This window comes from Leptodactylus fuscus, chromosome 8 (assembly GCF_031893055.1).
Source record: "Leptodactylus fuscus isolate aLepFus1 chromosome 8, aLepFus1.hap2, whole genome shotgun sequence".
NCBI classification, from domain to species: domain Eukaryota; kingdom Metazoa; phylum Chordata; class Amphibia; order Anura; family Leptodactylidae; genus Leptodactylus; species Leptodactylus fuscus.
Window position 1 is genome coordinate 66,797,352 of NC_134272.1, and position 18,504 is coordinate 66,815,855.

At 43.2% G+C, this 18,504-nt stretch overlaps 1 protein-coding gene across 1 annotated transcript in view; it reads right to left on the reverse strand.

Annotated features, from left to right (window-relative positions):
- The window catches only part of UBE2F (ubiquitin conjugating enzyme E2 F (putative)), a 144,210-nt gene extending 126,419 nt beyond the window's left edge, over nt 1-17,791 (reverse strand). Inside the window, exons 1-2 of the mRNA XM_075283958.1 lie at nt 17,629-17,791; nt 11,948-12,081 (exon numbers count right to left, since the gene is read on the reverse strand). Of these exons, the coding sequence (XP_075140059.1) occupies nt 11,948-12,065 (118 nt within the window). The 5' untranslated portion in view covers nt 12,066-12,081; nt 17,629-17,791. The remainder of the gene's footprint in view (nt 1-11,947; nt 12,082-17,628) is intronic.
- Between the last annotated feature and the right edge of the window lie 713 nt (nt 17,792-18,504).

Below are 18,504 nucleotides of genomic sequence, written 5' to 3' on the forward strand. Positions count from 1 at the left end.
TGAGTAGATTACTTTTTACTGCTATTTTTGGGAAAGGTAAGGAGACCAAATCACAATTTACAAATTGGTGTGTGTGTAGACTTGTATGCACATAGGGATACCCAATATGTTTGTTTTTGCATTTTTTCATTCTGAAGTTTTTTGTGTTTATTTTTTAAATTATGTTCTCTCACACACCTGTACCACTATCCAACTGGAACCTGGGATTCACTGATCCTCTGTAGAAAGTACTGCAATACTTCTGTATTGCATTACATCGCACCTAGAATCTCCATGTGCAATAGCAACCCCTTGGACTCCACAATCCCACCATGGTGGATCCACGGGGTGGTGCAATCTTTCCTCCTAGCCACCAAGATGCCGTGATCAATATTGATCATGAGATCAGTCTAAATATTGTCCTACTCTGGCAGTTAGTACCAGGTCCCAGCTGTGTAATACAGCACACAGCACGAAGAGTTAGAGAGACAACCCCCCCCTCCTTTCCCAGCAATCTGGCATTGAGGTTTGGAGGTGTCATATTTGATATCTTTTTGGACTACAGTACAGAAACTGTTGATCACAGCTTGTGGTGGGTAGAGAAAGCTTGTACTCCATAAATCAGATTCTGGTGCAGGGCTAATAATTTCACAATTCTTTAAATTGGCAAATACATTTTATTAATTGTACATCCTAATGGCTAATCAATGGCCCTTTACAACAACTGGATCTCTTCAGTGAGAACTAGAACCTCCCCAGAGCTGCTGCACATTTGGTAATGAATGGCAGGGATCCCCTCTGCCATCCATCATCATCATCATCATCATCCTCCTCCTGTGCTGCCCCCAGACAGAGCAGCATGTCAACTCTAACCAGGATGTAGTCAAATGACTGGCAAGAGACAAGCGCTAGCTCAAGCTCAAACACTGTGACACAGAGTTAGACAATTCTCGAGTACAAATGAAAAAGTGGCTATGAGAGATTTGTAATAAGTGCAATGTTCGCAGGGCAGCACACCAATAGGTTTTCCAATTTCCACTAGCCTGACCTCGGAACCTGAAAGCTGCACGATCAACAATATTTTAGCTTACAGCGCGAGTTGGAGTAACGTCTCAGGATGTCGCCAATGCGGAGCTGCATACAAACTAGTGGTTGAAGGATGGCGCTGCATTAACAGAAGGATTGACTGAACACTTGAAAGCAAAAAAAAGCATTTCAATGTGAAGAGAGCAGCAATAAGCCATCAATATTCATTCAAACTATTCTTTGCTATGCAACAAAGCAGAAAAGCTGCTGAAACGTATTTCCAGCAAACTAGGCTTCTTCTAGAAAATACAGATAGTGTTATAAAAGCTGGATAGTCAGGGCTGCTAAAAACATGTCTGAGGCACCATGAACAAATCAGTGATCATACTGCCAAGCAATATGGTCAACATCTAATAAACTATACAAAGTAAGTGGACATGAAAAGGATTATGTTCTGAAAACACACGGCTATGTACAGGTAGTTGATCGGGCTTAGGGCACAGTATATAGAAGGGAAAAAAAGTACTTACTGTGGCAAAACGTCTGTACCACTAAGGTCTTATTCCCGCACAAATGTCAAAAAACGGTAACAAGATTGATTTCAATTTGTGTATTCACCCGTTCTATTTTTGCCCATTTTTATGTATCCATCGATAGACCAAAGCCCATAAGTGAAAAAGAAAATGCCCCACAGATGAAAATTAGCTGTAACGTTTACAACATAAGCAGCCAAGTAGTATTAGGGCCTAATTTGATGGACGTCGTTGCTGTCCTGTTATTCAGACATCACAGAATTCAGCCTATAGTTTGTATCAGACGTCATTTTCGCATACAACGGTGCAAGAGCAACAGGACACCAAGTCATGGAGAGCCTACATCTGCGTTCAATATTCCGTTCGCGGAGTCGGCTTGGGGAGCCCGCGAACGGAATACTGAACGCATTAAAAAGCAGTGAGCAATGAAAGCACACAGACCCCATAGGCTATATATTTGAGGGTCCGTGTGCTTTCATTGCTCACTGCTTTTTAATGCATTCAGTATTCTGTTTGGGGGGGGTCCCCAAAAGGACTTCCCAACGCAGATGTGAACCGGGACTCAGTTTTCTAATGAGTCGTTACAGTTTTGATATCTTCCCCCAATACTCAATCTCTAAATCCTGCAAAATATTCAGTGATGCAACTATACATATTTGGGCATGAGTCCAAAGTGAATATAATGGGGGGGGGGGAATGGAGGGAATTCATGTAACAGTATGTGGAGGTCACTAAGAAAGCCATTCTCATACTCTCTCCACCATATGTAAGCAATAATGTGCTTTATGATCTTAGACAAACTAGTATACTAAAGCCATTCATAGCTACAGCTACATGGGAAAATACAGAACATAGGATTCACAACGGCTAAGAAGCATTTCAATATTAATGCATACCATACTTTTATGTATACTTGAAATGCAATATACACTCAATGGCAAGAAAATAAATAATTCACCCAGATAGAGCCATGTGATAGTGCTGCAAACTTCCACATGCTGTTATGTCTCAGAAGGATATGTAAAGGATTACAGGTGTGGTCTTGCCACAAGAAGGCAGTAAAGTGCTTACACCTTTCCCATATAAAAAGGGGTCCAGACTACTTTTGGGTAGTGTACCTTTTAGTGACAGATCACCGACTGATAGACATGCCTCTAAGACGCACCCAATAATATTTTGCCCAGTTGACAGCCTTTGAGAGGGGATTCAACCATGGAGATATTGGGAGTAGGGGTTATGTGACAAAATAAGGGAGAACGGGTTCTAGACAACCTAGAAGAAAGGACGGTTTGACCACTAACAAGCACAAAGCCTTCCAGACACAGGAGGAACTTTCACTACATACCACTGTCCATGTAGAAACCTTTTCCATGTGGTGCCACAGCGACCATTACTTGTCCTGTCTTTGACAGCCGGTCAACAACACCTTAGTTTACAGTGGTGTTGTGAACGAGAAAGCTGAACTGCTACGGACTGAAACTGTAGAGACTATAGCAACAAATCCAGGTTTAGTTTAGGACTGTTAGTTTTGAGTATAGAGGCCCTGTGGCGAGTTAACCCAACCTTTGATGTGAAGTCACAGTCTGTCCCTACTGCTGTTGTAATGATCTGGGGAGCCATTGCTTACCAATAATAGTGACATGAGGGCCACTAACAGCTCAGTGATGTTCGGCTGGGCTGTGGAGTTGTAGCAGCTTAGAAACGCGATAGTGTTGTAATTTACTGTACTACTGCAACTGGGGGGGACAATATCTCTCATTATGAGGTGGTCTGAAACAGTAATTTCAGACCTTGATCTGGCTCTATTCCTATCAGAGCAGTGAAGGTCTACTAATAGACGCTTCTCGGAATTCCTCAGTTCAAGTGGAGTTTGTGAGAGGAGCGATTACCAACAACAACAACACTCCATTAGCACCACTTGTATCAGTAATAGTAATCTGTATCAGTAATACTTCTTTTTGAATTACTTTGTTTTTGCATGACTATCTTCTATTACAAAAGTAAACAAACATGCCAGAAGACAGTCCTTCACATTGTTTAAATTAGCGCCAATGGGAACAGACACAATCTGTCTGCGACCCGCTCTCCGATACAGTTTAACCTTTTCCTTGCTGAGGCCATAGCTCTACGTCCTCCCAGGGTGGAACCTTTCTAGCCGAGGACGTAGTTACTACATCCTTAACTCTAATTCCAAAATCTCTGGACTCGTTCCGGCTATGAAGATAATTTTAGATTCATTTTAAAGATGAGAATCTCATCTTTAAAATGATACCAAGGTCTTCATGTTATCCCTTACAGTGCTGAAGCAATTCACTGTTGAAAACGCTATTCGGCATGGAGATCCCAATTCTCAACAGTGTTAACAGCAATTCGCTCCGTATCTGCAAGGGCTATTATGAAGAACTTGGTATAATTTTAAAGATGAGATTCTCATCTTTAAAATAAATCTAAAATTATCTTCATAGCCCAAAGGAGTCCTGAGATACAGGACTCTATATTGTGTCCCCCTCCTGATTCGGGAATCAGCTTGTTAACTGTAATAGGAAGGGGAGGGGGAGGAGGAGCCCTGCAGCCTGCACAGAGACGGTGAATCATTCTCATCTCTGTGCATAACCTGTATGTGACCCCAGGAGGGGGGGGTAGCAGGGACTTCAGTTCCGGTTACCCCCTCTCCTGTCAATCAGAGAGCATACTGTTCTTTCGCACTCTGATTGTCACATACAGGTATAATGTAATTCCCCCCTGAGCCTTACTAGTCGGGTATTCTTATGTAATACCATATGAACATAACCACCAGGAAGTTTATTGGCGCTGTCACCTAGACATTTACCATTGTCCAGGTTGCAGCGCCAAAAAAAAAAAAAAAAAGTCGCACCAAACACTTACACATCACATGCAGTTGTGAATAAAGTTTACAATTTACCCAATCCTTGTCCTGTCCATACCTGAGCTTTCTAAAGTAAAATACATCTCTAGCGATGTCCGTTACACGCTAAAATAATAGTATTAACGATTATCACTAGAGATGAACATATAGGTTGCTAAAATTTTTATAGGGGGATAGAAAATATTTTTATGTAAAGTCCTATTTAATTTGCATGCACAAAATTGGTTGGCGCATTTCTGCGATTTTGGCATTTCTTTAACATCCACCCCTGTAAAAATATGTGTGTGTGGTAAGTATAAGTAAGCTATATGTAAATGTGAGTGAGGGCTACTCCTGAGGTGACAGTAAGGAGTGTGCAGGCAGGTTGAGACAGGAAATGCCAGGCAGTGTGTGTGAGTCTATAGCTGGGGCTAGGAGTCCTGCTTTTGTGAGTCTCCTGCTAGGAAGCCATGTTGTTTAGTGGCACCAAAAGTAGCCTATGACTCAATCCTAAAGGAAAACTATGTTTGTGGAAAATTGCACGCAAATCCGTCCAGGTTTTTTAGCGTGATTGAGGAACAAACATCCAAACTCACAAACATCCAAACACACAAAAATTTATAATATTAGTAGGATTAAAATGTGTTTTCGTATACAGTATGCTGTGCAATCTCAAAAAAGTTAGATTTTGGTGTCACAGTTTGCTAGGTGCAGTATAGATTTTTAACATATTAGTGAACAGCAAAATCTTGCCTGTCTTATATATCAGTGTTTTTGGGAGTCCGAGGTCCTGTTGTAGTTGATGTTTGCGGTATATGTAATACTAGCTGGTACCCGCGACTTCGTCTGCGGTGATTGTAGCAGTGGGTATATACAGGCGCGGGTAAGGTTTTCGTAGTGTGTATAAGGTATGGGATATGAAATGTAACTTTGTATCTTGTTTCAGAGAATACGGGAGACTTTTGTGTTGCAGTTACTTTGTATTAGAGCTGCTATACGGTGTTGTGAGAAACTTTACATAGTGACTTTGGGACAGAAGTTTTTGAAGTTAACCCTTTCCCGCCAATGGCATTGTTTGATTTTCGTTTTTGACTCCCCTCCTTCTAAACCCCATAACTTTTTTATTTCTCCGCTCCCAGAGCCATATGAGGTCTTAATTTTTCCTGGGACAAATTTTTCTTCATGATGCCACCATTATTTATTCTATATAATGTACTGGGAAGCAGGGGAAAAATTCTGAATGGGGTGGATTTGAAGAAAAAATGCATTTCTGCGACATTCTTATGGGCTTTGGTTTTACGGCGTTCACTGTGCAACCAAAATAACCTGTCCCCTGTATTCTGTGTTTCTTTACGATTCCGGGGATACCAAATTTATATGGTTTTATTTACATTTTGACCCCTTAAAAAAATCCAAAACTGTGTTAAAAAATTATTTTTTGAAAAGTCGCCATATTCCGACAGCCGTAACTTTTTTATACGTGCGTGTACGGGGATGTATAGGGCGTCTTTTTTGCGGGACCGGGTGTACTTTGTAGTTCTACCATTTTCAGGAAATGTAATTGCTTTGATCACTTTTTATTAAATTTTTTATCAGAATCAAAACAGTGAAAAAATGGCGGTTTGTCACTTTTGACCATTTTTCCCGCTACGGCGTTTACCGAACAGGAAAAATATTTGTATAGCTTTGTAGAGTGGGCGATTTCGGACGTGGGGATACCTAACATGTATGTGTTTCACAGTTTTTAACTACTTTTATATGTGTTCTAGGGAAAGGGGGGTGATTTGAATTTTTAATCCTTTTTATTTTTTTTATATTTTTTTTTTTACTTTTTTTAAACTTTTTTTTTTTTTTTGCATTTATTAGACCTCCTAGGGGTATTTACATGGATGGGCGGTGTCGCGGATTGTCAGAGCGGTGGGGGTCGGCAAACATGGCTGCTCCGGAGCGTTAAAGAGAGCCTCCTGGAGTATCGTTAAGGTGAGGGGCAAAGTGGTAAAGTATATGTATATGTGATTGTGTGGGGTTAGGGGCGAGACTGTAGAGGGCAATAGGAATTTTGTGGCTTGCTATGGTCCAAAGTGTGTGAGATTGCAGAGATGGTGGTGTGAGTTTGGGTTTTGTGGGGGTCCTGGCACAAACGTATGTGCGCTATTGTGAAGAAAAGTAGCCTATTATTTAATCGGGTGTATTAACTATGTTTGTGGAAAATTTCAGCCAAATCGGTGGAGCGGGTTTTCCGTGATTGAGGAACAAACATCCGAACATGCAAACATCCAAACACACAAACCCACAAACTCATAAACTTTCACATTTATAATATTAATAGGATATATATGTTATATATATTTAAATATGTGTGTGTGTGTGTGTGTGTGTGTGTGTGTGTGTGTGTGTGTGTGTGTGTGTGTGTGTGTGTGTGTGTGTTTTAGTGCATTTTTCCAAAAATTATTTGTGTTTGTCACAAAGTTGCATGAAGGTGGATGTGGCTATTGATGACTCATTGAGACATATGTAATCTTCAAGTTGTTTACTTTCAAGAAATGTATAGGGTTTAGAGGTTCACTTGCTTTCTACAATGTATAATCCCTACATTTGATAGGATGATACTTTTTTAACATTTCGAGCTTCAAAGTAGATTTTTGTTCCTTCCAATTCTGGTGATTTTCTGAAGACACGTACATGTGGGTGTAGGCTTTAGTGACATGTATGAATGCTGCACATACTGAACTCTTGTTTTTAGGAGGCTTGGTGCATATAATTTATTGTTTGGTTTCCAATTTTACCAACTATATATATTTGCATTTTTTAAATAAAACATTCACTTTAAAACAAAATTGCATGAATGTGCTTATTTGCATACAGCACCAAGTGGCATTCTGACAATTCTGCAGGTGTCTACTTTAAAAAAATATATAGATATGGGGGGGGGGGGGGTGTTGGATGATTTTTTGTAATGTTGCAATTTAGGTTTGATATGTCCATCTCAAAACTGTGAAAGAAAGCTCCGGCTACCGGAGACCCTCAGCAGTGAAAGACAGCAACAGACATTAACAAATGACAATTTAAACCCTTACTAAGGGAGACAGCAAGGCAACGCTACAGTGGGCTAAAGAGAATAAAAACTGAATGATGGAGCAGTGGAAAAAACACTGCCTGCACCATGATGATATGATGTTGAAACTACACATATTGGAAAAATATATTTATTAAAATCTTCAAAACTCTGCAAAATGATTTACATTTGCAAAACGTCTAACTACTAATTTTCCCAAAATAAAAATAAGGTTATGTTCATGAGAAAAAATCCCTTTCATAACAATGCTTCACAAAATTACTCTCGAATGCACAGTGAATATAGGTGAATATACTGCACTAAGCTTTCCCTAAACAGAGAGGCATTTTTTTTGGGGGGGTGGGGGGTTCAAGTTAAACAGTTATGAGCTTGCCAAAACCGAATTGCTGCATTAAGATAAGCACCATATCAATAAATACACATTTTTAACAGATTAACATTTCATGAGTTTTCATCACTCCAGGGAGACTTGTTTCTGTTCCAACATAATATTAAAAGCTAGGGAAATGCACTGGGGCCTTCAATTTATTGCATCTCCAGGACTTGCTTATGCTTTTTAATCTACACTACAATTTCAAGGTGAATATAGAAAAACACGCACTGAGGATGGATGGAACAATTTACGCATGCAATATTAAAGGAGCTGTACGCTGGGGACGGAGTTGGCACGGTGTAAAACATGCAATTCTGCAGACTTGTGTATATTATTTATTGCAGAGATGTAAAGTGGATACTTCTGAACGAGGTCATCCCACTCACACCAGGAAACTCTATCCGGGAGCTGTTTAACTTTAATAATTCAACTTTGTGAGCACAAGGAAAGCCTGAAAAATTTACTAAGACGACTAATAACTCAATGAGATGTTCCAGAGAAAAAGAGATCTAAGAATAAGTGGAACACTGACCTAGTAAGGGAACGGTTACAAGGAAAGTGAAGGCGCATGAAACAAAGACTGACACAACGATGACCTGCTGTAACAATGGGGAAAGGGGCACAGGAGTATTCCCATCTGCAGAATTTATGGCATAGCGATAGGATACGCTATAAAAGCCAAATAGATAAATGCAGGACCCACCTCTATCTCTAGACATTCCTTGACCAGTCTCACGCAGGTCTCGGTTTAATTATATGGGAGTTCCGAAAATAACCAAGCAGGTTAGGAGGTCCCCTTTTCTCAAATTAAACGTGGACCCCAAAGACCCATGTTTATGACATCCTGTGGATTGCAGTCCCACCTTTATCTTGCGTTATCTCCAGACCCGTCTCTCAGTCTCCGTGGATTATGGGAAAAATATGCAAATCTGTTTACCAAGATGTAAATAAGAAAACAGTGCCTCTGTTTGCTGCCCTCTAGGGGTAGACCCCTTAAACAACATGCCCGATTTTTTCAACAAGCCTTTGTTGCTATGATGCGGGGATTAGCCAAATTAATATCCCAGCTGTGGACAGCGCTGTTTCGATCTGGTTGGATCTCCTCAGCACAGCGTAGGGAAAACTGATCTGGAAGAGATGAGCGACTTCTAGACCAAGTCCTGGGGATAATATCACTTCCTAAGGAGAGATCACCTTCTCAGGCATATGGAGTCTCACAAAAGCCTTTTTCGCTCCACTGGGGGGATAATGGGAAAAATATGAAAATCTGCGCGTGAGGCTGAGTCTCAGTGGAGGGAGAAACAGCCCCATATGCAGGGATATCTCCATTCATTTGTTTGAGAGTTCGGTGAACAGGCACCCTCAGCCCTTTTCAGAACTCACGTTCAAGTGAATGGAGAGGCCAGCACTCCCTTTACTACAGTCGCTAAACATATTTATTCGAGTTACACATTAGGCCTAGAGGTGAAATCAGCATCTATCAGTAGATGGGAATAGCCCAAACTAATACAATAAGGAACTAACACAACAAAACAAAGTCTTAGTAACCACTTCCCCTTTCTGAGATGTAAGAGATGATAAATGATGGCCATCAAGGACAGAACAACCAACTAGCTGCTACCTCTTAAAAATTACAGGTAAATGTGTAAAGATTCAATATTGAAGTGGTTGTTCAGTACTAGAAAAATAGATCTACTTTTTTATCCAGAAACAGTGCCTCTCTTGTCCACAGGTCTTGTCTAGTATTGCACAGGGTTACCAGAGCTAGCCTATGGACCAGGGGGGAAAAAAACAAAACACAAAAAAACATAGAGGCTGAGAAATTTGTATAAATTCTGCTAGTCTCAACTTTTAGGGCTAGTTCACACAAGGCAATCAGCCTCAAAATCTGCTGCTCCCATTTACTTCAATGGGAGCCGCTCGCTTCTTTTTACCACTAGCTAGTAATGGAAAAAAAAGAATCGAGCTGCCCTATCTTGTTGCAGATTCCGCGGCTGAATCAGCTGCGGCGTCCGCGGCGCAAGGCTCTGGACCATTCATTTGTGCCTGATCCATCGCAGAATGCTGCTAAGGGATGCCAGTGCAATCACAGACATTCTGGGACCTCCCAACTAACAGTAGAGACCCCATCATATTGGGTGCGGAAATTTACAGCACTAATTGTTCAGGAATGGTGGGGGCTAGAGAAAAAATCCCAATTGTGCCAGAGTCAGTGGAGCAATGCGTATTAAAAAATGTGAAGAGTTGGGAATTGCTCAATGTGGGAAAAGAACCCTTTAAAGCTACGGCCCCACAGCAAAAAACGTGTCAACGCATCAAAGTTCTTCCTGCAGCGCTTTTCCCAGAAAGTTCACAGAGGTTTCTTTCGTGCGAGTTTCAGCATCAATCTATAAAGAAACCGGCACATCCCCACACAGCGTATTTTTCCGCAAAATAGAAATGGGATTTGCTAGGATCTCATCTACTTTGCAGCGACTGTAAAACACAACTTTATTTTTCGCAGAGTTTCCGACGCAGACGAACCATGGCGTTTACGTAGGGCGCCCAGCCTAAAGAGGTTTTGCCAAGTTTACAACTTATTCCTTATCCACCAAATGTGCTCCACTTTTCTTTGGAATGAAGCAGAACCTTACGTGTACTATCCTTATTCCATTTACAAGGAAGTACAAAGGACACCTAACTTTTGTGATTATTGGGGGTCTCAGCAGCTGGAGCACACTTCTCAAATTATACCTAATATGAAATCTTGGTGCAACTGCTTTAAAGGGATTGTCCAAGAATTTTTAATTTATGGCCTAGCCTTAGGGTAAACCATAAATAGCTGTAAGGTGGAGTTCACATAGATCGGCTGTACTATATACTGCAGATAGCTCTGAGCCCTGCAGAGTGACCAAACACCGCAACTGCAATAGGAGCTGAGCCACTATACAAGGACCGGAGCTGAACTGCACAGAAAGCAGTTTTCGTATGGGTGCTGTAACTCACCCTGAAAAGCTGATCCATGCAGAGGGAGGAGGCTGATCAGGTATTTATGGCCTGTCCTAAGGATAGGCCATAAAATATTCCTGGCCAATCCCTTTAAATTTATCATCAGCTATTCTTGTTTACGGTGATAACATGCAAAACAGCTCATTCAAGCAATTACATCACAGAAACACTAGAGGCCTCCTAAGTACTTATAAAATCTAAATTGCTGCAATCTCTCACTGTCACACATATCAGACACATATCAGACACACTGCATATTTTCCATCTTAATTTTCTGGGTGTAAAATTTGCAGTGCATTACAGAGAATTACATAACATATCAACAAGTAACCTGACAGGTGGCGCAGACTGTGAATTCTTTACATGGGTTTCACACTCTGCATTGTACAGGGAGAAATCAGAGGCAAATCCATAGTAAAGCAGTATGTCTCACATGTAAGATTTGCAATTGGCAAATACGATGTTTTTGGAAAAACAGCTTCATTATATATTGATGGCCTGTCCTTAAAAATGATCTTTCAAGTCCTCGAGCACATGCGGTCTTATATACAGATACAAAACAAACAGTGTGCCATATTCCGCACACTGTCAGTTTTGCCATTATGTGCCCCGGGTGAAGAGCTGCCGGTGCACTGTCAGAAGGGCGTTGCTGACAGTGTAACTGGCCCCTCCTTACAGTATTGTACGTAGCACTGTACTGTGAGGGGGGTGTTCATAGACCAGGAGATGTCCATAGACCAGTACGGGGGAGGGGAAGGGTTCCTTACCGCTCAGCATCATCGCTAGGCAGTAAGGAACACCCCCTCACAGTACAGTGCTACGTACAGCACTCAATAAAGCTAAAAGGGAGGGTTTTTGTTGTTTTTTTTTTTTTTATTTCAGCAGCAACGACATCCCACCTATTCACAAACTGAATGTGACCAACTGGTCTCATCAGCCATGTGCATTTATCAAGAGGTGACCACGGAGGCTCATGACTCGGTGCAGCAGTCACCTCATACAAACAGGACATCACATTTTATTTCACGACTGTTATCTTACCAGCCCCATAAAGGACTCAGACAACCCCTTTAATTACTATATTTCAAAAAGGCACAATGCTTTACCTTTAACAAGTAATCTGTCTCGGACGGATACCCTGCGAGTGGAGTCAGAGACTGTGCTGGATGCCCTGCTCCCTTTCACACCATCATCCCGCTTTAACTTGCTTGCCAGCGTCAACATCCCGCTTTATTTTTGCCTGCAATATAAAGAGACATACATCACGTTTTCGTTACCTTGAAAGATAATGAAATAGTCACACGTTCACACAATCCACCCCAAAATCAGAGGCAAATTTCACTATTTGAACAGAACCTAAGAAGTCCCATTACAACCATTTAAAAGCAACCTAAGCTGACCTAGCAGCGGCTGCAGTTGCTTATTAAAGGGGGAGGTACAAGCCCAAGAAATGATTCAAAAACTGCCAATGTTTTAAAGCAACAAAATGGTGTGACCCCCCCCCCCCACACACACACACACACACACAAATCCCAACATTTTTATTTTTTTTTTTAATTGTAATGTTTATTAAATTTTTTGAATATTTGAAACAAATACAAGATCAAGCAAATAGATGGACACAAAAACAGCACAAAGTAATCAAAGTATACAAATCAGAAAAAGGATCAAGTATATATTCATATGAACAGACAGAACCCTAAAATATTAGGCAAACAATGGCAGAAAAGTGTGTGGGGGAGGGGGGGGAGAACACCTGATAAAGAACATTAAGGGGAGGGGATTGGGGGAGTACATGGAGTACCCTTGCCACTCTTATGGCGAGGAATCACTAATCCCATTGGTATTGGTTTACCAGCCATCAACGATAACTGGCTGAAGTGCTGACATTTCAACACCACAAAGGTCACCACTGCTTGCAAGATAACATGCTGTGCTAATAGGCCAGGAGCCAGGTATAGAGACATAGGGGGAAAATAAGGGGGCTAGTAACTAGAAAACACAAGAATGGAGTACAGTATTACTTATTTTGTTGTTTTAAAGTATTAATCTCCTATTTGGGGAAATTTAAAAAAATACCCCCAACAACCCCTTTAACTTTAAAAGGGAACCTGTTAGGGAAACTTAGGACACTAAACCATCCACAGGTCCTTATGGACCAGTGATTTAGCATCCCAAATTACCCTGTAAGAAAAAAAAAAAAAAAAAAAAAACCACACACCTTTGGGCTACACTCCTGCCGTACTCGCCATGCCGGCAGTGGAGTACACCTTGGCTTCAGTGCATATGCCCTGTACCTCTGGCACATGCCCAGTAAAGCTGGGGTGTAGATCTTCCGCTTCCCTGAAGAACTACACATACACCAGGAGCACCAGAGAGAAGTCAGCTAACGCTAGGTTTACATTAGCGTTCAGGTCTCCATTCTCAGCTTTCCATCTTCTGCATGCAGAAAGCTGTCAGAGGGGGTACGGCCGTGAGCGCCGGTGAGCGTTTTATGCTTTCTGCCGTGAAACTGTTTTTTTAAAACCGGACACAGAGTACTGCATGTCCGACTGTGTCCGATTTTAAAAAACCGGTTTCGCGGCGGCGAGCATAAAACGCTCACCGGTGCTCACGGCCGGACATCTTTCAAACCCATTCAAATGAATGGGTATGAAAGAGTCCTGCAGGTTTCCATATCCTGCTCTGTTTTGTGCAGGAAACAGAAACCTGCAGAACGGAGAACGGGCGCAGATGTGAACGAGCCCTAAGACCCATCTCTAGCCAAGTATAAAGGTTTATTTTAATTGTGGGCACGAATGATTAAAACAGGGCGATTTAGAACACTAAACCCCGAGTCTAAAAGGACCTGTGGGTGGTTTAGTGTCCCAAATTGACCTTGCAGGTTCTCTTTAAATACCCCTTCCACCAAGCAAAGGGGAACGTCCCCTGTGTTTTCTGAGCACAATTAGTATAAAGAAGAAAGAAAACAAAATTCAAAAACAGCGGTGGACCTTCAAGATAAAGGTAAGAGATGAATAACCTAAGCATCCTCCTCTCATCCCCATAGCAATGTGATCACCTAACTAACATATTAATAGATCTATTTCACATATAAATAGACTGTCATAAATTATAACTTAACAGACACTGCCGCACAAGGCCTACTGCACCTATGGGTAAACTCTCCCCTGGGTAGAAAATTAAATTACAATAAGTAATAGACTTGTCCTCCCTGAGGGTGGCGCTACCAGTGATGCACAGCAGGTTTGCACAGCACCATAGTTTTGAGCTACAGCTACATGACAACTTTGGTCACATGACATCAAGTCATGCCAAACAACAACAACAAAAAAAAACTTATGCGAGATTTGCTCCCAGGCTAATTTAGGGTGCGATCTAGTTGCAAGTTTCATATGCGCACCGACTAAACACAAAAATGTACATGTTGCAAAGGAATCACTATATACTACGGTAGCATTAGAGATGAGCAAGTACTCAAAATGGCCGTTTCTAAAAGCAAGCACCCCTAGGAATGAATGGAAGCGGCCGGCACGCCAACTTTGCCGGCGGCCGGTCGCTTAAAGGGGTTGTCCCACGTCGCATACTTACCAGTCTTCGTTTCTGTGAACTCTTCTGTCTTCCGGCTTTGTCTCGTCATTGGTGGGCGGGGTCACATTCGCAAAAGCCAAGCGGCGAGATGCCGCCAGCCCTGCGTGCGCGCTCATAGACCAGTCTAGCCTTCACAGTGCAAATACAGACCCGACAGGGTGTCGGGTCTGTATTCGCATTGTGAAGGCTAGACTGGTGTACGAGCGTGCACGCAGGGCCGGCGGCATCTCGCCGCTTGGCTTTTGCGAATGTGACCCTGGAGCGGAGCGGAATAACAGCATTGCTTCTGCCGCTGCTTGCTTCATGCAGGGCAGAAGCATAGCGATGTTGCTGGCTTCACCTGTGCCGGCGTCTAACTGTCCCCGGCATTCGCCTCTCTATTACAGCGGATGCCGGGGAGTGTAGACGCCGGCACAGGTGAAGCCAGCAACATCGCTATGCTTCTGCCCTGCATGAAGCCAGCAGCGGCAGAAGCGATGCTGTTATTCCGCTCCTCCACCCCCCGCCCCGGAATAGCAGCATCGCTTCTGCCGCTGCTGGCTTCATGCAGGGCAGAAGCATAGAGATGTTGCTGACTTCACTTGTGCCGGCGTCTAACCCTGTATTGGTGGCCCCTTCCCCCAAAGGGTAAACTACCTCCCCCCTCCCACCAGGCTGGCTCCTGTGCACTTAGCCCCTCCTCCCTCCCCCTGAGAGCAGGCAGACACATCACTTGACTCAGGAGCAGCTAGGTCAGGGCTGTGGCCACAAAAAAAAATGAATAAAGTAAGATAGTGGCCAAACAAAGCAGTTTTGCTGAAGCAGTGTATTTAGGACAAGTCTTACATTCACATTAACAAGCATTATAGATAGGATCCTTGTGACGGGACAACCCCTTTAACCCCCTGCATGCTGGCTGCGTGCTATTCTCTAACTAGCATTGAAATCTTATCCTTGAAAGTTGCCTAGGTTTCAAATGTTACAAACTAGGTAAATTACATCAAGTTTAGTGATGTGACCTCACATATAATCTATGCTTGTGCGGTCACTGGACAACCTTGGGATTACGCAACCAAAGTTGCTGTTTTAGGCCAGGGTCCCATGGAGCGGGGAGAGGAAAGGGGAAAAAAAAAAAAAAAAAAAATCGCTGCGTTTTACAGTCAGGGCAAAGCGGATGGGATTGTAGCAAACTTTGAGGTACAAACCACGGTGTGGACATCCTGTGAATTCCAAAACTGGCACGGTATTGGAAATCTCAGCATGTCAATTACACCTATGGAAACACCGGTGGTTTCCCCGTAGGTATAATTGCAACAGAAAGTCCTCAGAGGAAAACTGTGAACGTTCTGTCTGCAGCGCTGCAGGAAGAACCGCAATGCATTGCCGCCAGTTTTTCCCGCAGCACATTTTTGCTGCAGGACGTCTCGTGGGGCCTTCGCTTGATGATGGGTTCACATCTGCACCCCAGATTCTGGTGGAGAAACCGCCAAAAATCAGAAGACTTTTCTCTTTGCTACTTTCAGTTTGAAAACTGTAGACAACCAATGGAACACCATTATGGACAAAGGGCTCTGCCGGTATCTGCGTATAACGCCTTTTTTAGTGATCCAGCTCTCCGATGTTCAGGTCACCTGAACGAAAGAGGCCACAGCACTAGTGTGAACATAGTGTTACTCTTGCCTTGAGAGCACTTTATCTGAGACAGCGCCTTTTACATGAAAGACAATGTTAGAAATTTCTCTGATAATCAGAAGTCATACGGTGATGACAAGGTATTATAGGTCACTGTAAAACTCCTGCCGCTAGACTAGGACCCAACATACATTAGAGACTGACCCGATTTTGGTGGGAATGACCAATGCGTATGGTAGCCTCACGATTCTCTTATCATAGAGGTCATGATGAGAAAAAAAACAGAATCAGACATGCTGAATTTTAATGCTCAAACCCCTTGTTGTACCTAGTTATAAGGAATCACCAAAGAGTCCCTGCACTGGATACTTGGATGACATGAGCGTGCATGTGTATAGGTGGTAAGTCCGACAGCTATTGAGATTGGTATGGCACCTTAAACGGACTGACTGCTTATAGTGATCAGGAGAACTGGTAATTGAAAGTTCCCCCACATTGCGGAAACACAGCTTTTTTGTTGCAGATTTTGCTGCGTTATTTTGAGCCAAAGCCAAGAATGGCTACAAATATACTTATAGAAGTATATACTTCTACTTCTAAAATCTGCTCAATCCACACCTGACTTTGGCTCAAAAAAAAAAAAAAAAAAGTTGTGTTTCTGCAACATGGGGCCTCAACCCAAAGCTTTCTTGAGGATGAAGCAGCAGCACACGTGCACGGCTGACGCTACATTCACTGCCATGGGAATACCGATACTGCAATCTCTGGCAACCCCATAGGAGTGACAGTCACGCACTTTATTGGCAAGGGGCATAAAGGGATCTTTAGTCCCCCCCATTCTTCAGATCCAGGGAGAACTCTGTGGAGTAATGGGGAGACCCCTTTAAGGCTCTGTACACACAGGAGTGAACAGGATGTAACTTTGCAAGTATTTCATAATGAAAATTTAGTTGCAGATTTAGCCACAAAATTATTCCAGATTTCACTGCAGAGAGAATTGTCACGGCATAGAGTTCTAATTCCACGTCCACATTAGTAAAATCCAGCGCAAACGGATTTTTAATGTGAAATCTGCATTAAATTTGTGCGGAAATCTGCAACAAAATGTTCAGCAAATGTATTGTGAAAGCCACATGATATTCCTTCCCCTGTGCAGGTAGGCGTAGGGACTGTCTTAAGAACCAGAACAACAGACGCTGGTGTGAACCCAGTGCAAATCCACGCCACAGGTCAATATCCATCCAGACAATATCTGCTTTGTGTACAGGAGATATCAGCACCTGCAGTCACCTGAGGGTTATGGTCACACAGTACATATACACAGGGCTAATGGAGTCTCAGTAGAATGTGAGTCATGGAGATCTGGGGACACCAGAAAAGCAAACAAGGTGCATAAACACCCCAAGAGGGGACCTGGAAACCTCCCCCACCCACCCACCCAAGGACGGGCCCCTGGAGGGGCTATGAGCAGTCACCAGGGGCCCCTCAGCAGTGGCAGCCACAATGCAGTCCTATCACATGACAGGGACTGAGCAGTGACAGCTCTCCAGCACTCAGCGTGTGTATGTAGAGCACAGCCTGTCACCTGCCCTCAGCCGCCTCTGCTCCGGGGGGAGAAGCTCCCGGCACCGACACTCTCCACTACAGCAACTCGGCTTAGTTTAGTCTCGGAGAAGCCAGCCCGTCCCTCACTTCTCCAACAAGGACGCCATCTTCTTTCTGTAGATGCTAAATCCTAGTGGTCTAAAGGACCTTTGGTGATGTCATGGCCATGTGATCAGTCACGTGTGTGGGCGGAGTCAAGCTCCAGGTTCTGCTGCTGGAGAGGTCTCTGCGGCAGTCACCTACACCTCAGCGCTTGTGCTGCATCAATCACCCACACCTCAGCGCTTGTAGCACATACAGTCACCTACACCTCAGCGCTTGTGCTGCATCAGTCACTTACACCTCAGCACTTGTAGCACATACAGTCACCTACACCTCAGCGCTTGTAGTACATACAGTCACCTACACCTCAGCGCTTGTAGTACATACAGTCACCTACACCTCAGCGCTTGTGCTGCATCAATCACCCACACCTCAGCGCTTGTAGCACATACAGTCACCTACACCTCAGCGCTTGTGCTGCATCAGTCACTTACACCTCAGCACTTGTAGCACATACAGTCACCTACACCTCAGCGCTTGTAGTACATACAGTCACCTACACCTCAGCGCTTGTAGTACATACAGTCACCTACACCTCAGCGCTTGTGCTGCATCAATCACCCACACCTCAGCGCTTGTAGCACATACAGTCACCTACACCTCAGTGCTTGTAGTACATACAGTCACCTACACCTCAGTGCTTGTAGCACATACAGTCACCTACACCTCAGTGCTTGTAGCGCATACAGTCACCTACACCTCAGCGCTTGTGGTACATACAGTCACCTACACCTCAGCGCTTGTAGCACATACA